Source organism: Macaca thibetana, chromosome 7 (assembly GCF_024542745.1).
Source record: "Macaca thibetana thibetana isolate TM-01 chromosome 7, ASM2454274v1, whole genome shotgun sequence".
NCBI classification, from domain to species: Eukaryota; Metazoa; Chordata; class Mammalia; order Primates; family Cercopithecidae; genus Macaca; species Macaca thibetana.
The window spans coordinates 102,101,924-102,120,180 of NC_065584.1; the positions used below are offsets into that span (position 1 = coordinate 102,101,924).

Sequence of the window (18,257 nt, forward strand, 5' to 3'; positions counted from 1 at the left end):
CATTTTGTTATGTGTATTTTACTACAATTAAAAACATTTAAGTGAGTACATAGCTTCAGGGAGAAACAAAAAAGTTAAAACAAATATGGCCAGGTGTGGTGGCTCCTGTTTGTAATCCCAGCACTTTGGGAGACCGAGGTGAGTGGATTGCTTCAGTCCAGGAGTTTGAGACCAGCCTGGCTAACATGGTGAAACCCCGTGTCTACTAAAAATACCAAAAAAATTAGCCAGGTGGGTAGCACATGCCTGTCATCCCAGCTACTTGGGAGGCCAACGTAGGAGGATCTCCTGAGCCTGGGAAGTCGAGGCTGCAGTGAGCCATGATTACACCCTGCACTCCAGCCCAGGCAACAGGTGTAAGACCGTCTCAAACAAAAAACAAAACACAAAGCTTGTGCTCTGTAATAGGGCAATAAGAAATAAATTATCTAAATTCTGTAGCTCTGCTATTTTCTTGCTGCAGCCCACTGCATCCTCTTGAAAACTGCCCTCTCAAAGGCCAAAGCACCCAGCAAGGCTTAGTGCCCCAGTCCCCTCCTAAACCCCCAAAGAGCCACCCTACAACCCCAGCTTGCAAATTCACACGAAGGGCCACTTAATCCACTTTTACAATTGAGTTTTATTCTAGAACAAATGGTTTTACAACAAAGCTGATCTTAAATAGTACATTTCCCCGCTGATAACAGCGCTAGCTTCCTTCAACCCCCAGACCAAGGGATCAAAGCTACTGCTCAACTGCGTTTGACACCAGCTACCGACTTTTAAGGAATCTAGAACAAAGTCCTGGAGCCAGGCCAGAAGTAGTAAAAGCCTCAGCTAGCCCCTTCCTCTGTGCTGTGCTGACTGGGAGGGAGCCAGTGACTGGACATCTATGACCCCCCAAGTTTGTGGAACGTGGGGCTTCAGCTAAGGGTAGTGTGATTTCAGCAGTGTCTCTACCTCCCTGACCCCTGTGCTGCTTTGCTCTGTCGTCACCTCCCGCACAATGTCGGGACACTGACCGGAAGTCAAACCTGTGCCTGGTGACCACAGACAAGAACAGGGATAACCGTGACCCTTGCTGCTGTGTCCTCACCAAGGCCAGCGCCCCACCTGCTGCAACAGCCAAGCCAGAGCAGTTCTGTCTGGGCCACAGCTACTCAGCCTGTGGACTCAGGCGTTATCCTGAAGAAGTTGCAACAAATCCTCAAAGAATAAACAACATTGTGGCCCCTTTTTGGGCTTAAAAAAAAAAAAAAAAGGGAAAACAGAAACTCACAGTGGCTGTGGCTCACCACATGCCAGGCACTGTGCCAAACACTTCACATTTAGTGCTCATTACAACCCTATGAGGTAGGCCGTACCACTATCCCCATCTTACAGATGAGGAAACAACAGGCTCAAGAGTGAAGTCCCTCGCTTGCCTAGTATCTCAAAGCTAAGTGGCAAGCAAAGATGGGGCTCCAAGGTCTGTGTGACCTGAGTTCTTGGTTACCCAATATTTCAAAACTGTCACTTAGGAAACAAGAGAACATTTTTAGAAATAGGAGAAAACCCAACAGCCACAGTGATAGTCAAAGAGCTGAGGGGGCATCAGACCAGGTTCAGGGCCACTGCTAACTGCCAATACCCTGCCCCAGCCCCAGGAGACATACAGACTCTACTCCCCTAAACGAGTAGCCCTGCTCTTAATAAATAAATAAAGGTCAGGCACAATTCTACACAAAGGCCCCAGAATTCAAACCACTGTCTTGTTTCTCAGGCTTTTGCTTAAGAGCCCAGTACTGGGTGGACTGGGGAAGTCCCTGATTTGGGTCAAAATAAATATGCCCGTTCTCATCCAAAGCTTACCTGCCTTCCCTCCTCCCTGAGCTGTGCCTGGGGCCTTCTGTTGCCAAGCATGTTAAGGGGCCAGTTCCCCACGAGAAGCCTGTGGGCTCTGCTATTCCACTGTAGCCTAGCAGGGAGCTGACAGGCCACGCAGAGCACGGAGTTCCTACAATGGCTGTAGCCAGAGTTCCAGGTCAGGGAGGTGGGGAAGAAATGTCTCCTTTAGGACTTAACTCTTTAACTTCAGGGCATATTTATTCTGAACCCAAAATGAGTGGAGGAAGAGGTAGGCAACAAAAGGAAGATAACTTTACCCCAAGTCATTCAGTTGGGGTAAGGGAGCTCCAGGATATTGACACCCCCACCCACCCACCCCAGAGAGGGTGATATGATTCCTTTCATTAGCACAGCATGACGACTCAGGAGATCTGAGGGGTGGGGAAGGCCATGACAACCTGGTCAGTCTGTGGACACATTCTCTACTCCTGCTGGGCCCTAGAAGATGGTCCACCTGACATCTCCATGGAGTCTGTAAAGTGCCATTAGCAAAATCACAGGAGTCAGGAGAAAGAACCAACAGCCCTGGAGAGACAGAGCCCTATGCTGTGAGCAGAGGGTGTCAAGATAACAGATGACCCCAACTCCTCTGGCCCTGGGGCTGGCTCGCTGCATCCTGCCCTGCCCTGCCCAGGAAGGAGTGCCCGCTGCTCTCCTGGCCCCCACTTCCTACTGGCCACTCAGAAGCCCAGTCAGGGAGCCCCGCCCCCTTCTCAATTCCTTCTGTCCTGTGCCTCCCTGGCTCCTCCTCTGCTGCCGTGGGCAAGGTCTTCGGGCCAGTACTGGTCCTCCATGTACTGTTCCATGTCTGTGCTGCTGTCAGGTTCTCTGTCCTCAGGGCAGGTCCAGAGGCTGCGGGCCTCCTGCTGTTCCCACTGCACCTCCACCAGCCGGTAGAGCTCCATGGCTGTCATGGCATCTTCTACTGATGAGTGCCCGTGCGGGCCCACCTGCTAACAAGAACCAACACATCACTGCCTGCAAGCCTGGTGAGAGGCCTGTTACTCCAAGAAGCAAGGCCAGTTACCCCGGGTTCTTTGTGCAGGCCCAAGAATACATATGCTCAGAATGGAGGTTCACAGAAAAGGGATGGAACCTCAATTGTACACCATAAGCCATGCAGCTTCTCCAAGCCTGTTTTCCTCAAATATAAGGCATGCTAAAAATCTCTTGCTTCAAAGGCTTGCAGACCAGATGAATAATAAATGTGAAGCCCAACAGGAGCAAGAGGTACTGGCTCCTCATCTAAGGCTATATGTCTGGTCGTAGGGGATGGGAGCCCACTCTTTGGGGATACAAGAACCAAGAGTGAGGCAGGGTACAGATCTGGAAGAGATCAGCCTAGGAGAATGTGTTCTGGGAGAATCGCAGTACACACTGGGGAAGAAGGACCATGGAGAGAAACACCTGGGGCTGCCTGTACAAGAGGGAGACCCATTTATGCAAGGTCCCTGGACCTGGACTAGGGAAGAGAGAATGACAAGGAGGCTAGAGGCACAGCCCAAAGCCTTGTCTGTGGCTCAAGTGGCATGGAAGCCAGGCGGGCCTCCCTCCCTTCCAGTCATTCTCTCACCACGCACCTGGATCTTCTTGTGCAGCAGCTGCAGGGCCAGGTCCTTTAGAGAGACCCGGGCCCGGGTGTGGAGGCCAGGCTCGCTGAGGAAGTTTGGGACATAGGTGGTATCCCGGGTCTGGCTCCGAGGGTGGACATACTTGAGGGCCTGGAAGTCGTTGTGCAGCGCGTGCCCCACCACCACCTTGCCCTTCAGGAGCTTAAGGATCTGTGAGCAGAGAGAGGAGTCAGGGAGATCCCCCCACACCCCATCAGGCTGGCAGGAGACACGCCCCGAGAACCCTTGGCCAATAGGTGCATGGATCCCTGTGGAGGGAGGCAGCACAGAGTGGGGAGATCATGAGCTCCACAGTCAACCATGCTGCCCCAAGTCTGAACCCAGACCCTTCTACTGTCTATATGCAGGGGCATACCTATGTCTTCCGCACCTGTCAAAGGGGAACACTGGCAGCAGCATTCCGTGGGGTAGCTGTAAGGACTAAAGGAGGTCATGGATGGAAGTCTTCCTGTTACCAGATACAAGCAACTCTACTGCTGGCGTTGGCTTTCCTCTCAGGCTGGAAGACGTCACCAGGCCTCCACCCCACTCTCCCCCACCCCACTGTAAGGTCTGTGAGTGCAGAGACCATGTTGGACTTATTAGTGGTGCTCCAGGGAAAGCGCCACATTTATTCTTTTTTTTTTAATGCCTATCTTTTTCCAGTAGCAGAAAGCATTACATTTACTGATTTATTATTTACTTATCACAGGAGGTGATCAATAAAGACCAGCTGGGTGAAGTCAACAGAACCGTGGCTGTCACTGGTAGACACACCACAGCAGCAGCTCTTATGAGCAGTAAGGGCCATAATCCCTGTCTTCAGGACTCTGCCCCCTTGCCCTGCTGTGTACCAACTCCTCCTCACCCTCTTAACCTGCTCTCTTGCTCAGCTCTGGCTGCTTGCACATTGTGTTCCTCCCCTCCCTGCTGGGTGGCCTCCTCACACACCAGGGAGGCCATGTCCAGGGCCATGGGCCAGCAACTCCCTCCAGCCCTCTTAGCTCGGCTTAGGCTCTCCTTATCACCAGCTGCTGGCCTCCACAGCCTACCTCTGCTGGCAACATATGGTTTATCCCTAAACTCAGCTTTCATGGCAGATGGATAAGATGCATTGAGACTTTATGGTAGGGACATGCCACCATGCTGGTCACTCACCATACTGCCCCTCCCCCCGGTCAGCCATGAAGTGGAAAGAGATGGAGCACACCCTACAGTGGCTCAGAGTCTGGGCAGACAAAAAGTGGTCCTGCTCTTGGGACCACCACCCACCAGGTCAATGGAAGGGACCAAGGAGCTGGAGCCTTCACCACACACCTCCCCTCTTGTTGCTACTCTTACTGATTGGCCTCCTTGATACATAAAATAACCTCCAATCATTTCAAAGGAATGCTCGGGCCACAATGTTATGTGAAAAAGTAGGACACAAGATAGTGTACACCAGTATTTCCCAACCTTGCCTAATCCCAAGAATAACCCAGAAGTCTTTTTTTTTTTTTTTTTTTTTTTGAGATGGAGTCTGGCTCTGTCGCCCAGGCTGGAGTGCAGTGGCCGGATCTCAGCTCACTGCAAGCTCCGCCTCCCGGGTTTACGCCATTCTCCTGCCTCAGCCTCCTGAGTAGCTGGGACTACAGGCGCCCGCCACCTCGCCCGGCTAGTTTTTTGTATTTTTTAGTAGAGACGGGGTTTCACCGTGTTCGCCAGGATGGTCTCGATCTCCTGACCTCGTGATCCGCCCGTCTCGGCCTCCCAAAGTGCTGGGATTACAGGCTTGAGCCACCGCGCCCGGCCTAACCCAGAAGTCTTAAAAAGTGGTTCTGTTATAAGGCTTGTTTAGAAAATGCAGATTTGTCTCAATGCAATTGATGTATGACACATTTTGGGAACAACGCAAATTTCACCTTTGCTTATGCATAATTTCGTCCTTGAGAAACACTGAGTGAACGCAGAAAACTGCATCCAGCTGAACTGAGCCAAGAGGGCATACACAATATGCACACAGCAACCCTGGTTCACCTGTGTGATGAGCCACACCCATCCACAGCTGGTGTCACACTTCCTGTCTGACTTCAAAGAATTCTCCTTCCACCACTTCACAGAAACTCAAGCTGCAACCTTTCTGCCTCCTGTTCCCACAAGCAAGCTTTAGGACTTTTTCAAGGTAAAGTGCCATACTTATTGGTGTATTGTGCATTTCTTAACCATTTAAGATGTGTGGAATAAGGAAAAAAAAAAAAAAGAACAAGATGTGTAAAACTGGACTACCTTTTTTATTAGGTTTCTATCTTATCTTTGGGGTACCACTGATGTCCTTTTTAATACTGTTCCCTTCCTCCATTTCCCCTTAAGCCCTGTGGCTTTATGGTGCAAGTCTGCACAGTGTGATGATTTTTTGGAACAAGGGTCAGAGCCCTCCCCAAGCCTAACGGATCAGGGTCTCTACGGGGGGAACTGAGGACAGGGATCCTGGATTGTTAAAAAGGCCTCAGGTGTTTCCTAAGGTCAAGCATGTTTGGGAATTCCTGGTACATCAGTGTGGTCCCAACCACTAATTACATTTTTCTAAGCACTAAGAAACTAACATAAGGAAATAGGCCAAAACATGCATACCTGACCATGATGCCACTGTGGGCTTTACAAATTTTATATCAACGCATACAACTTTTAAAACAGAAAGCAAACTCTAAAACGTAAGCTGTTTATCACCTTACAGTTGGTGTAGCCTTTCTATATTGCCCTGTGCAACAGGCCAGCAATCCTTATCTGGAGGCAGGTTTGGGATTTTATTTTTATTTCCCCTATTCTAAGGAGAAGGAACTTACCGTTCGGAGCAGTTAGGTGACTTTCCCAAGGTTTCTTGCCCCCAGTGAAGCAAAGTGGTGACTCAAACCTAGGGTGGCTCTTTCCAGCCCACCACACCTCCCAAGCAAGTACCCAACCCTGCCCTTACCTCTTTCTGGGCCACCTGGAAGGGGATAGCCTTGCGCATGTGCTGCCGAGTGACGCCGCTCCAGCGAGTACGGTAGTCAACGATGGGCATCTCAGGCCTGATGTACTTGTCATAGAGGACATCGCCATGGTAACTCACGATGGAACAGCGGGCCAGCTCGCTCACCCGCCCTTGGGGTCCCGTGCCCACCATCTCACAGTCGATAGCCACACACTTGCTGGGCAAGGGCCCTGAGGCTCTCCTGGGAGCGGGCCTTCTGCTGCATGGGGCACTGCCAGATCCAGCCCTCAGACACTGCTTCCCACTGCTGGCAGCCTCAGTTGCTGGCACTGCCGCCCTGAAAGAGGTGGGCAGTAGGGAGGACCCTGGTTCTGGAGGCACGCTCAGCAGCCCCTGCTCCTGCAGCAAGGCCTTTCGGGCCATGAACCGCTGGTGCTGTCGGCTCCTTCTCTTGTGCCTCTTCCGAAGCACATCCTTGGCATTTGGGATGGTGAAGGAAGGGCACAGGCACTGAGCAGACTCAGGGGCCTCCCGGGGTACCATTCCAGTTAGCTTACTGCTTGGGGCAAGGGAAGCCAGGGGAATAATCTTCCAATGGGGCAGCAGCCTGAAGAGAGAACAGACAGGCAGAAGGGCTGGGTGAGAGTGTGCCAGGCAACCCATCCACCCTCCCTCCCTACAGCCCATCCACCACCCCCTCCTCCCCACGGTGGGGATGCCCGAGAGCCCTGCACTGTAGCTGGTGGCTCCCAGATTGAGCTGAGGACCCATTTCACTAATAAAAGCATTCATACTGTAAACACATGCAAGTCACTGTTGTAAATACTACATGGAATCACTCGATCTGTTCAATGACCTGAACAAAGTATTATTATCTTCATTTTACAGGTAAGAAACTGAGGCACAGAGGTGAAGAAACTTGCCCAATTAGTAAAGGCCAAAGGCTGATAGGAACCCAGAATCCACACCTTCAACCTCAATCAAACCATGGCTGAGTCCAATATTGTTAGCAGCAGATTTTTTTTCTGCTGTGATTTTTAGCTAAGAAGTATCAGACTTTGACAGAGGTATGGTTATAGGAAAATAAAGGTTACAGAAACTGTATAGCCCTTTTTAAGAAATCATTTTTTGAAATATGAAGGCACAGATCCTCAGAACCTGGAGAAAAAATTTCACAGGAAGCCCGCAGTAATTGAATAGCTATATTTTTTGTAATATGTTAACCAAATGTTATTTATTTATTTATTTATTTAGAGATAAGGTCTCGCTCTGTCACCCACGCTGGAGTGCAGTGGCGTGATCACAGCTCACTGCAGGGCTCAAGTGATCCTCCCACCTCAGCCTCCTGGGTAGCCGGGACTACAGGTGCACACCAGCACACCTGACTAACTTTTTGTATTTCTAGTAGAGATGGGGTTTCATCATGTTGCCCTGCTGGTCTTAAACTGGGCTCAAGTGATCCGCCCACTTCAGCCTCCCAAAATACTGGGATTACAGGTATGAGCCACCATGTCCAGCCTTCAAATGTAATTTCTTTACCTGACTTTGTAATTCATTAATCACCACAGCATCTACAAACATTTAAAAGTCCTGATCTGAAGTGCTTGCAGATTTCTGTGGTGGGGTCTCACCCAGCGGACTTTAAGCCCTCATCATTGAAACCTAGGATAAGAGGTGCTCTCGCACATTGCTGCTACAGGAAATGTCTAATGTTCCTGTGAGTTTGCAAAACCCAGCATCTTCCCAACAGCTGAGGCCATAGCTTGGAAAGCCTATCTCATTTGTTATGCCAAGTCAGTCAGTACATTTTTAACAGATCAAACAAACTAGGGCTTTGAAGTCAGGCAGAGCAGGGTTTAACTCGGCTTATTTATTTATTTACTTATTGAGGCGGAGTTTCATTCTTGTTACCCAGGCTAGAGTGCAACAGCATGATCTCAGCTCACTGCAATCTCCGCCTCCCAGCTTCAAGCAATTCTCCTGCCTCAGCCTCCTGAGTAGCTGGATTACAGGCATGCGCCACCATGCGTGGCTAATTTTCGTATTTTTAATAGAGATAGCGTTTTGCCATGTTGGACAGGCTGGTCTCAAACTCCTGACCTCAGGTGATCCGCCTGCCTCGGCCTCCCAAAGTTCTGGGATTACAGGCGTGGGCCACCATGCTCGGCCTAACTCAGCTCTCTGTAAATTACCTAAACTGCTGAGTTTCAGTTTTCAGGCATGTAAACTGATCCTACCACCCCCTCTACTGTGTGAAGAGGAAATGACACAATGTATGCTGGGGTATTCCTGTATTCTAAACAGCAGGGGCTCAATAATCACTGTTCCTCCTCCCAGAGAGGTTAGACTCTAGCCTGTGGTTGGTAACCAGCTCTTCTCAAGCCAGAGCAGTGCAACCCAGTGGGATAGAGGTTTTTCCAGAAGGACTTCTGGGTGGTGGCAGACTCACAGCCCTTTTCCAAGCCACAGGCCTTCTCCTGCCTCCCTTCCCACTCACAGTCCTCCTGCTCTTTCAGACTCAGCTATTGTTCTGCCACTAGGTTGCACAGGCCAATGCCACACTGAAGCCCTCTCGTGTCTCCACTGTGCCAAGTGCTGGGCAGCTGCAAAGGTGGATCCTGGACTCCAAGAAGTTTAGTTTCATGGTGGAGCCAGAAACCAAGCACAAAGTGTGTTAAGGGCTGAATTAGAGGTGCTAGGGAGGCAAAACAGGTTGGAGGACAATTCTCTGGAGGCTTCCTGGAAGAAGCTAAATCTGTGTGCATGTAAAACAGTAACCTTCCAGGTAGAAGGGAGAAGAATCAGTGGCCATGTTAGGGGCAAAGGCTTTAAAAAAGAGTAACCCAGGGTGGAGGAAGAGGGCCCACCAGCAGCCTGAAGTCACTAGGGTGTAGAGCATAAGGCAGGTCATGCTGGAGGCACTGCTCCTCGCTCCTCTCTCCTTTGCACCATTTCATCTTCTGCTTCCCACTCTGGTGGCCCTTCCACGAGCCACCCCTACTCCAATCTGGTGTCCCCTGATTTGGTGTCTACTGGCCAAGTGAATGGGGGAGCCTCAGAGGCACCTATGGAGGTCACTGAAATAACCCATAGTAGCCCTGACTCAGGACATTAAGTCTAGCTGGGGAGCAAAGAAATTCATCCCTCTGTGCTGAGCTCTTATAGCACAATTTGAGAATTATTACACCCTTCCAAGTCCATTGGTACACACAGTCTACCTCAGAGCTATGTGAAGGCAGGTTGGAGCCTTGATTGTCTCTGTCCCTTCCCCAACAGCCAGCCTAGAAGCTAGCACGTGGCAGGTCCTCTTCAGAAGGGTGTAGAAAGAGGTCTGGAGAAGATGAGAACCTGAGCAGTAGCAGCAGAGATTAAGAGAAACGGGAAGGGGGTGGGAAGTGAGGTGAATTGCCAGGTTTGATGATACCACAGCATTTCCATAAAGACTCTCCACACTCTAGGGCAGGGCACCGCATCCCGACTTGACTCATCCAGACCTGACCCGTCCTGACTCATTCACCCGGCTTGCTCATTCCATCCTTTCCAGGAGAAAAGGTCTTTTAAAAAGGTCTTAACTGTAACCAACTTCCTCATATTGACAGTCACATCTTAGAACTGACAAATTCAGAACCTCAATTTCCTTCAGTCTAGCAATGGGAGAAAAAAGCCTAAGAAGCCCAATGCCAACCCTGCTAATAACTAATTTGGGAAAGTGGGGTGGTGGATAGTCCCCTCCTTTCTCTGTGAGGGGCTGAGGCTAGGACTAGGGTGGGTGGCTTTCCTGACCCTACTGGCAAGGTTTTAAAGAAGCCAGAAATTAAGTTATCTGAGAAAAGGTCTCTATGGCCTCCTATTTCAAGAGAGGAAAGCAGTCCTTTTCCAAACACCCTGACCTTGCTTGAGAGAAGAGAGAAAGAGAGCCCCCCCTCCCACATACTGTTCTATATTATTTTATACTCAGTACCTGTTTTAATAAGAAACGAGGAAGCGAAACCAAAGGCAGGCAGCACAGCACCGCACCAGGCACCACACCGGAAACCAGGCCTGGGCCTGCCTGACCTTAGCCTGATAGTTAAAATTCAAACTATGACCTAACAACCGATGTTATCCATAGATTCCAGACATTGTGTGGAAGGACATTGTGAAATTTCTTGTTCTGTTCTGTTTCACTCTGATTACCGGTGCATGCAGCCCCTGTCACATATCCCCTAGATTCTCAATCAATCACAGCCCTTTCATGTAAAATCTTTAGTGTTGTGAGCCCTTCAAAGGGACAGAAATCGTGCGCTCAACAAGCTGGGATTTTGAGACACTAGTCTGCTGATGCTTCTAGGTGATTAAAAACCACTTCCTTCACTACCTGGGTGTCTGTGGGGTTTTGTCCATGGCTCCTCCTGCTACATGCTGACAAGTCAAAACCAACAGTCATCAAGGACACACCTCTTTGGGGGCCCAAATGTAGCTCAGTGAAGCTGGAGAGAAGTTCCACTCAGATAAAACAACCCTTTCAATAAGGACAAATACAAGCCTTTCTCTAGCCTGGACCCAGCGCTCTGGGAGGTCAGACACCGGGCCTTCAGGCAGGGAGGGGGTCCCTGGCCTAAAGAAAGGGTCCCAGCTGCAGAGTCAATGGAGCAAAGGCCCCAAAGGAACCACGAAGTCAGAATCCTCAGTGGCATCAGAGTCACCAACCTGCTGGCTGATCAGGAGGGCAGAGGGCAGTTCTAGACCCTCCTCTGGCACTAAATAGCTAGATGATCTGGGGCAAGTCACGTCTCTTCACCATCAACCGAGGGCTGTGAATTAGATAAGGGCTTCCCAAATACAGTTAATTACCAAATGGCATCTGATAAAAGGCTGATTTTCAGGCCCACTCCCACACCGTCCTAATTGCTATTTTGGGGAAAGGGGCCTGAGAATCTACAGTTTCAAAAAGAGCGCGCACGACCCCTACCCTCAAGCCACGATTCTGATAATTGCCCAAATCTGAGAAAATCTGGCTCGATAAGGTCCCCTGTGCTGCTAAAAAGTCCAAGGAACAACGACAACAACTAAAGTCTGCTATCCCGGCACGACCTCCCCGCTGGCTGGCGTTCTCCAGGCGTGACGCGTGGGAGGCCTGATCTCACCGGGAAGGACTCGGGCGTTGGTCACTTGCTGGCCGCGGCTGCTGGGCCGAGTCCCAACGACCAGCGCCGCCCCCTCTGGCCCTGGACCCCTGAGCAAAGCGCGGACTGGAGACAGGCGGCGCCCGGCCTGCTTTTCTGCCGGCCGGTGGAGCACGGTCAGCCCAGCTCAGGCGACACCGCCGCAGGCCGGGGAGGACACAACGCGCGGGGCCTGAGACCCGTGACACGCGGCCTCAGCCCGCCCGACCCCGCCGCCCCGGCACAGGGTCCTAGATCTCACCTGAAGCCCCGCGCGTCTCTTCCGGTCCGCACGTGGCGTCCAGAAAGCCGGCAGCTCCCACATGCCCGGGCAAGCCCGGCTGCCACTGCCCGCCTATTGGCTCGCTGGACGGCAGCGCCCGCCCAAGGCCTCTTCTGATTGGTCGAGCCTGCCTGGCAGCGGGGAGGCGGACGAGAGCAGAAGGGGAGGGACTCCTGAAGAGGGCGTAACTCGTGCTGCGAGTTGACCATACTGGCGGGAAACTTTAAAGAGAAGGGAGGGGAGCCCGGCCTCCTCTCATCCCTGCCCGGTCCCATCTGTGTTCCCCGGCTCCAATCCACTCCTCTACCTGGGTCGAGATGTGGGCTTCTGTGAGCCTGGGACCACCAAAGGCCGAATGACTTACTGAGTACACCCACATCTGCAGACTGGGAACATCGGCCCCTACCTCCTCGGGTGTTCTGGGATTGAAGGAAATAATATACACAGTGGGCACTAAATAAAGACTGAAAGGTTTCCTCCGTCAGCGCTGCTTTTTCATTTATTCTTTTGCAACATTTGACTCCTAAGTATTAAGTTCCTACGTGGGCTTGGCAGTGGGATGCACAGAATAAACACATAAGCATCCTGAGTTGTTTATCTAACAGCAGGGAAACAGCAAGGTTAACAGAAAATTCAGTGCAGCGTGAGGCCGGGGCGCAGTGGCTCACGCCTGTAATCCCAGCACTTTGGGAGGCCGAGGCGGATGATCACCTGAGGTCAGGAATTTGAGACCAGCCTGACCAACATGATGAAACCCCATCTCTGCCAAAAATACAAAAATCAGCCAGGCGTTGACGGGCGCCTGTAATCCCAGCTACTCTGGAGGCTGAGGCAGGAGAATCGCTTGAGTCCAGGAGGCGGAGGTTGCAGTGAGCCGAGATCGCGCCATTGCACTCCAGCCTGGGCAACAAGAGCAAAACTCCGTCAAAAAGAAAAGAAAAGAAAAGAAAAGAAAAATTCAGTGTAACATGAGTAATAACAAGAACAATAATAAACGGTTCACATGTATTATGTGAGCACGAATGATGTGCCAGGCAAAATATTCAGTTAATTTGTACAATGACCTTACTATTATTTCAGTTTTACGACTAAGGAAATTGACACTTAAATTAAGGAGAAACACCTAGAGTCCAAAGATCCTTACCTAAGCAGGCTGACTTCCCTTAGTTCCCATTTTGCAAGCAGAAATGGCATTGGAAAGGTACCTGTGATGAGAAATAGGCTAGGAGCTGTTTCTGATGGGAGTACAAATTTGAGGGAAGCAGGACAAGGAATGAGGTGACAAGAGAGATCAATCCTTTTACCCAGGCCCCAGAAGGCTTTGGGGAGGCAGAGGGATTTAAGTCATAGAGGGTTCACCAGTGGATCTGCATTTGAGAAAACTCATTCTGGCTGCAGCATAGAGAGGAATGGATGAGGACCGGAGAAAGACGAGTGGGAGAGCGGTTGTGGAAATTTGGACGATCCTGATGTCCAGAGTGGTGTGGAGGATAAAGAGCTCCCCCTAAGTAGCATTTGAAATGACAGATTCAAATGCTACTTAGGAGTCAGCGTTGATCAGAGAGCACAGAGGAAGGGGTTATAGGACAGTGGTCTTCAGGAATGGAGACTGTGGGAGGTAAATCCGGGGCAAGGAGAGTTTTTTTTGTTTCTTTGTTTGTTTGTTTTTGTTTTTGTTTTTGAGATGGAGTCTCACTCTGTCACCCGGGCTGGAATGCAGTGGCATGATCTTGGCTCACCGCAACATCTGCATCCTGGGTTCAGGTGATTCTCCTGCCTCAGCCTCCGAAGCAGCTGGGATTACAGGCACGTGCCACCATGCCCAGCTAATTTTTGTATTTTTAGTAGAGATGGGGTTTCACCATGTTGGTCAGGCTGGTCTCGAACTCCTGACCTCGTGATCCGCCCACCTCGGCCTCCCAGAGTGCTGGGATTACAGGCGTGAGCCACCGCGCCCAGCCAAGGAGAGTTTTAAGAGAGTTAATATCCAGATCCTCAACTTCCATGGTGCTGGGCCTCAGTATATGCCTGGGGTCTTTGGGGTTCAGCTTCCCTCTCCTCCTATGTAACCAGCTGTCTCCCACTTTTCAAAGGCAATTCACATTGCACCTGTTCTAAATCTTGCTCTGTTGCATTACCTTGGAAAATAAAAGTCTCCAGGAGAAACAATAGGGAAAGTCTAAATAATGTATTAATTATTGTTGAAGACGGGGCTAGAAATCCTTCTACAAGTCAGGTGGTTTCTCATTCTTTGCTTTCACCAAGATCCAAGGAGGATCTAATCATGTTCTTAGGTCATTAAAAACATTTTCTTGAGACTGAGGCTGGTGGACTGCTTGAGGCCAGGAGTTTGAAACCAGCCTGGGCAACATAGCAAGATCCTGTCTCTACAAAAATAAATAAATGTGGAGGTGTGTGCCTATAGTCCCAACTACTGGGGAGGCTGAAGTGGGAGGATCCCTTGAGTCCAGGAGTTAGAGGCTACAGTGAGCTATGATTGAGCCACTGCACTCCAGCCTGGGAGACAGAGCCTGACAGACCCTGTCTCCAATAAATAAATAAATAAATAAATAAATAAATAAATGTTTTGAGTATAGATAATTATCAGGAATTTAAAAGAAGTGAGAGAACTGCCAGACTAAAACCCTTCCCACTTCTCTATGGTTTTAATGTAAACAACGTTTATCAGGCTTACAACTATAAAATCAAAATGACAGACTCACCCCTGTCTCATTCTTACAAAAAGTGATTTTCATCCCTGGACTCACAAATTTATGGAAAAATAACTGGCTCAATCCATCTCCTTCAAAGATACATTTTCCATGACATTTTAATGAAGATTAATTAACTTTTATGTTTAAAGAGTCTCTCATATAATGAAATGCTATGTATTTATTTTAATCATATGTACTACTAATAATTACAACAACATTTCAATCCAGAAGGAAAAATAATTAACCCTTAGAACCTCATGGTCACAGAAAATTTTTTAGAGTTAACAAGTTCAAATTTATCTACATAATTGTGTGACAGAAATGTACAATAGGGTGCTTCATAAAATATTACCAAGGATGAAAATACATTATGCTTGGATAAAACTCCATAGCAGAAGCTGAATGGGAAGAAAAAAAGAATGTTGCATATTACGTCAAATAAAAAAACAAATCCAGATTTCATAAAGAGAGATTTTATTTAAAAGGATGATTTTGGGGTGGGGTGAGGGTGGTAAGACTCTCTAAACAGGGAGAACACTCAGGCCATAAATCTACAAATTCTCAAGGGGTAGGCAAAAAGGGATTTCCTTTTCTAGGGAGGAGTAAGCCAGTCTAGAAAGAACCTGGTGTAGGCAAGTGGGATGAATGAGAGTGACAGGATGGGGCAGTAGATCAGAGATTGCTTTATCCTGAGGCCAGCCTGTTCTCAAGGTTGCTGTTACAGAGGGATTTCATGCTGGTTTAGGCTGAGGGTGGGCCAAGATTCAGAGGCCTTGGGGAAGGACAAAAGCTTAACCAAAGTTTTATTAATGAGCATTTTTTTTCCAGCTGATCAATGGGCCAAGCCGTTCACCTAATCACTTATGAGGCAAATGGGAACTGGGGGTGTCTGTATCCAGTCTGGTAACAGGGTATAGTGGGGAATCGCCATAGAGGGGAATCCATGAGTTTTATCTCAGTCATATGGGGAAGGGTGTTTCTTTGCAGTGAGCCATTTCCAGAACCCGAGAGGGTGGGGTTGAGGTGAGGTTTGGGGGTGAGGGGTTAATCATTGCTTTTCTCTAGGAGCACAGTGCTTAGGTAAAACTCAACATTGTCAGAAATAGTTTTTTCATGTACTTTAAAAATGAAGGCCGGGCGCTGTGGCTCACGCCTGTAATCCCAACACTTTGGGAGGCCAAGGTGGGTGAATCACCTGAGGTCTCAAGTTTGAGACCAGCCTGGCCAACATGGTGAAACCCTGTCTCTACTAAAAACACAAAAATTACCTAGGTATAGTGGTGGTCACCTATAATCCCAGCTACTCAGGAGGCTGAGGCACGAGAATCTCCTGAACCCTGGAGATAGAGGTTGCAGTGAGCCAAGATCATGCCACTGCACTCCAGCCTGGGCAATAGCGCAAGACTCTGTCTCAATAAATAAATAAATAAATAAATAAATAAATAAGCTAGGCAAGGTGGCACATGCCTGTAGTTCCAGCTACTTTCGAGGCTGAGGCAGGAGGATCACTTGAGGAGAGCAGGAGTTCGAGGCCACAGTGCACTATGATTGTGCTACCCTCCAGCCTGGGCAACATAGTGAGACCCCACCTCTACAAAAAATAAATAAATGAAAATGAATAATATTTGTATCAAATCATTATGCTATTTAGAGTCCATTGCATTCATTTAATGACATATTTTTAAGATGTCCATATTTACAGATGCTCCGTGACTTAACAATGAGGCCATGTCCTGATAAACTCACTATAATTCACGAGTTGAAAATGCACTTAATCCATCTAACCTACCAAACATCTATAGCTTAGCCTGACATACCTTAGATGTACTCACAACATTTACATTGGCCTAAAGTTGGGCAAAATCATCTAACACAAATGCTTTAATAAGGTACTGAATATGTCATATAATTTATTCAAGACTGTATTGAAAATAAAAAACAGAATGATTGCATGGGCACTTGAAGTAAGGTTTCTACTAAATGTGTATTGTTTTTGCACTATTGTAAAGTGAAAAAAATGTTAAATTAAGCCATTGTAGGTCAGGGACCATCTATACTTACATTTATCATAAAAAAATTGCTAAGTGAAAAAACTTGATGTCCCAAGTATTCAGTAAGGGTGGTCTCACGTTGGCATCTTGACTGTAGATGGTAGTACTCATACCCATTCTTTCTTAGGGAAACCACTAAACTCACCCTCCAACTTCTGCTAGCTATGTGACTTTTGGCAAGGCTCTTGACCTCGCTGAACCAAGTCAGCCCTTCCCTTCTACCCAGAGGCTGCCTCTGGATTGAGTAAAAATGTCTCCTCCTAGGCCGGGTGCGGTGGCTCACGCCTGTAATCCTAACACTTTGGGAAGCAGAGGCCAGTGGATCCCAAGGTCAGGAGTTTAAGACCACCCTGGCCAACATGGTGAAACTCCATCTCTACTAAAAATACAAAAATTAGCCGGGCTTGGTGGCACGTGCCTGTAATCTCAGCTACTCAGAAGGCTGAGGCAGGAGAATCACTTGAACCTGGGAGGCAGAGGTTGCAGTGAGCCGAGATCGTGCCACTGCACTCCAGCCTGGGTGACAGAGCAAGACTACATCTTGAAGAAAAAAAAAAAACAACAACTCCTCCTTCCACAAAGACGAGGGCTTCTCTATAACAGAGCTTGTTTAGGCTGGAGCCTGGTGGGGAAAAACCCGTGATCCAAGCTCTGACCTCACAGACCCCATCATTTCCCCCTCCGCATTTTCAATCTGTAAACACTTGAGACAGGATTTGACCTATTTTGCATTTACAAATCATTATGCTACAGTCAGAGTGCCATTCTTCCTGCCCTGTGTACTCATTTTGAGGACTTTTTGGGGTACTGTGGGGATCCCCATGGTGCTGGGCCAGGCGCAGACTTGAAAGAGAGTGTTGATCTGCTCAATTTTTAGAGCAATTGTTCTCCATGTGTCGTCCTAGCCCAGCAGCATGGGCATTTACCTGGGAGTTTGTTGGACCTACTGAATCAGAAAATCAGGGTGCGGGGCCCAGAAAGTCAGGGGATGAGGCCCAGAAAGTCAAGGGGTAGGATTAAGAAAATTAGGGGGTGGGGCCCAGCATTTTAACAAGCTGATGAAATAGCTAATCCTGAGGCATGCTGAAGTTTAGGATCCATTGTGCTGGAGAGTATGAAGCTGACAACACTTCCAGTGCTAAATGTGAATAATGTACTTGTTTTATTCACACAGCTCCCCCCTCTCTTAGCTCTCTTGATCCAGCAGTAGCTGGACTTTGGACCTACCAGGACACAGCCTGGCACTGAGACAATTAAGGTACCTTTGTACCCTCCCCCAACTCCTGAGAATGTCCAGGATTCTCAGACCCAGACTAAGTCTCACATGGCTAATTTTTTAATGGAAGATGAGGGATTTGATCCAGGAGGGTTTTATTCTCTGCAGTTGCTTGCTCCATTCTAGATAGAGTCCCCTCACATATAAAATTAATCCTTCATTCAGTGGTCCCCAGTCTTGACTCAACATGCTGAACTGTAAAATACACAGATGCTTGGGGTCACACCCCAAGATTCTGATTTAACTGGTCTGGGGTGGAGCCTGAACAGGACGGTTTCTAAATCTCCCCAGGTGTTAGTAGTTTGTCGCTGAGACTGACAATTGCCGCTAAAGTGGAGTTACCTAAAGCTTCCAGCAGAGGAC

General features: G+C 48.8%; 3 protein-coding genes across 6 annotated transcripts in view; 1 reads left to right on the plus strand and 2 right to left on the minus strand.

The window, feature by feature from the left end:
* MRPL46 (mitochondrial ribosomal protein L46) overlaps positions 1 to 18,257 on the plus strand; it is a 172,594-nt gene that overhangs the window by 22,198 nt on the left and 132,139 nt on the right. The gene's annotated exons all lie outside the window — the stretch shown is intronic.
* ISG20 (interferon stimulated exonuclease gene 20) overlaps positions 1 to 18,257 on the minus strand; it is a 239,153-nt gene that overhangs the window by 21,627 nt on the left and 199,269 nt on the right. The window lies entirely within an intron of this gene.
* On the minus strand, positions 602 to 11,919 carry AEN (apoptosis enhancing nuclease). 4 transcript variants are annotated; one of them, XM_050797678.1, is made up of 5 exons: positions 11,833 to 11,897; positions 9,645 to 9,757; positions 6,427 to 7,033; positions 3,447 to 3,647; positions 602 to 2,816 (listed from the first exon to the last, which is right to left on the minus strand). In XM_050797678.1, exons 1-5 carry the CDS (start codon positions 11,893 to 11,895, stop codon positions 2,580 to 2,582), a joined length of 1,221 nt encoding a protein of 406 aa, XP_050653635.1. In that variant the 5' UTR covers positions 11,896 to 11,897; the 3' UTR covers positions 602 to 2,579. The 4 variants fall into 4 exon arrangements, with proteins under 4 accessions (XP_050653635.1, XP_050653634.1, XP_050653636.1 ...); XM_050797677.1 differs by having other exon boundaries at positions 602 to 2,819; XM_050797679.1 differs by lacking the exon at positions 9,645 to 9,757 and having other exon boundaries at positions 602 to 2,819; positions 11,833 to 11,919.

Excerpts from the sequence above, each read along its gene's own strand:
- AEN (XM_050797677.1), bottom strand. The coding sequence starts at position 11,895 with ATGTGGGAGCTGCCGGCTTTCTGGACGCCACGTGCGGACCGGAAGAGA. Across the intron at positions 7,034-9,644 it reads TGCCTTCACATAGCTCTGAG|GCTGCTGCCCCATTGGAAGA; the intron begins GTAGACTGTGTG and ends TTCTCTCTTCAG. Across the intron at positions 2,820-3,446 it reads TGCTGCACAAGAAGATCCAG|CAGGTGGGCCCGCACGGGCA; the intron begins GTGCGTGGTGAG and ends GGTTCTTGTTAG.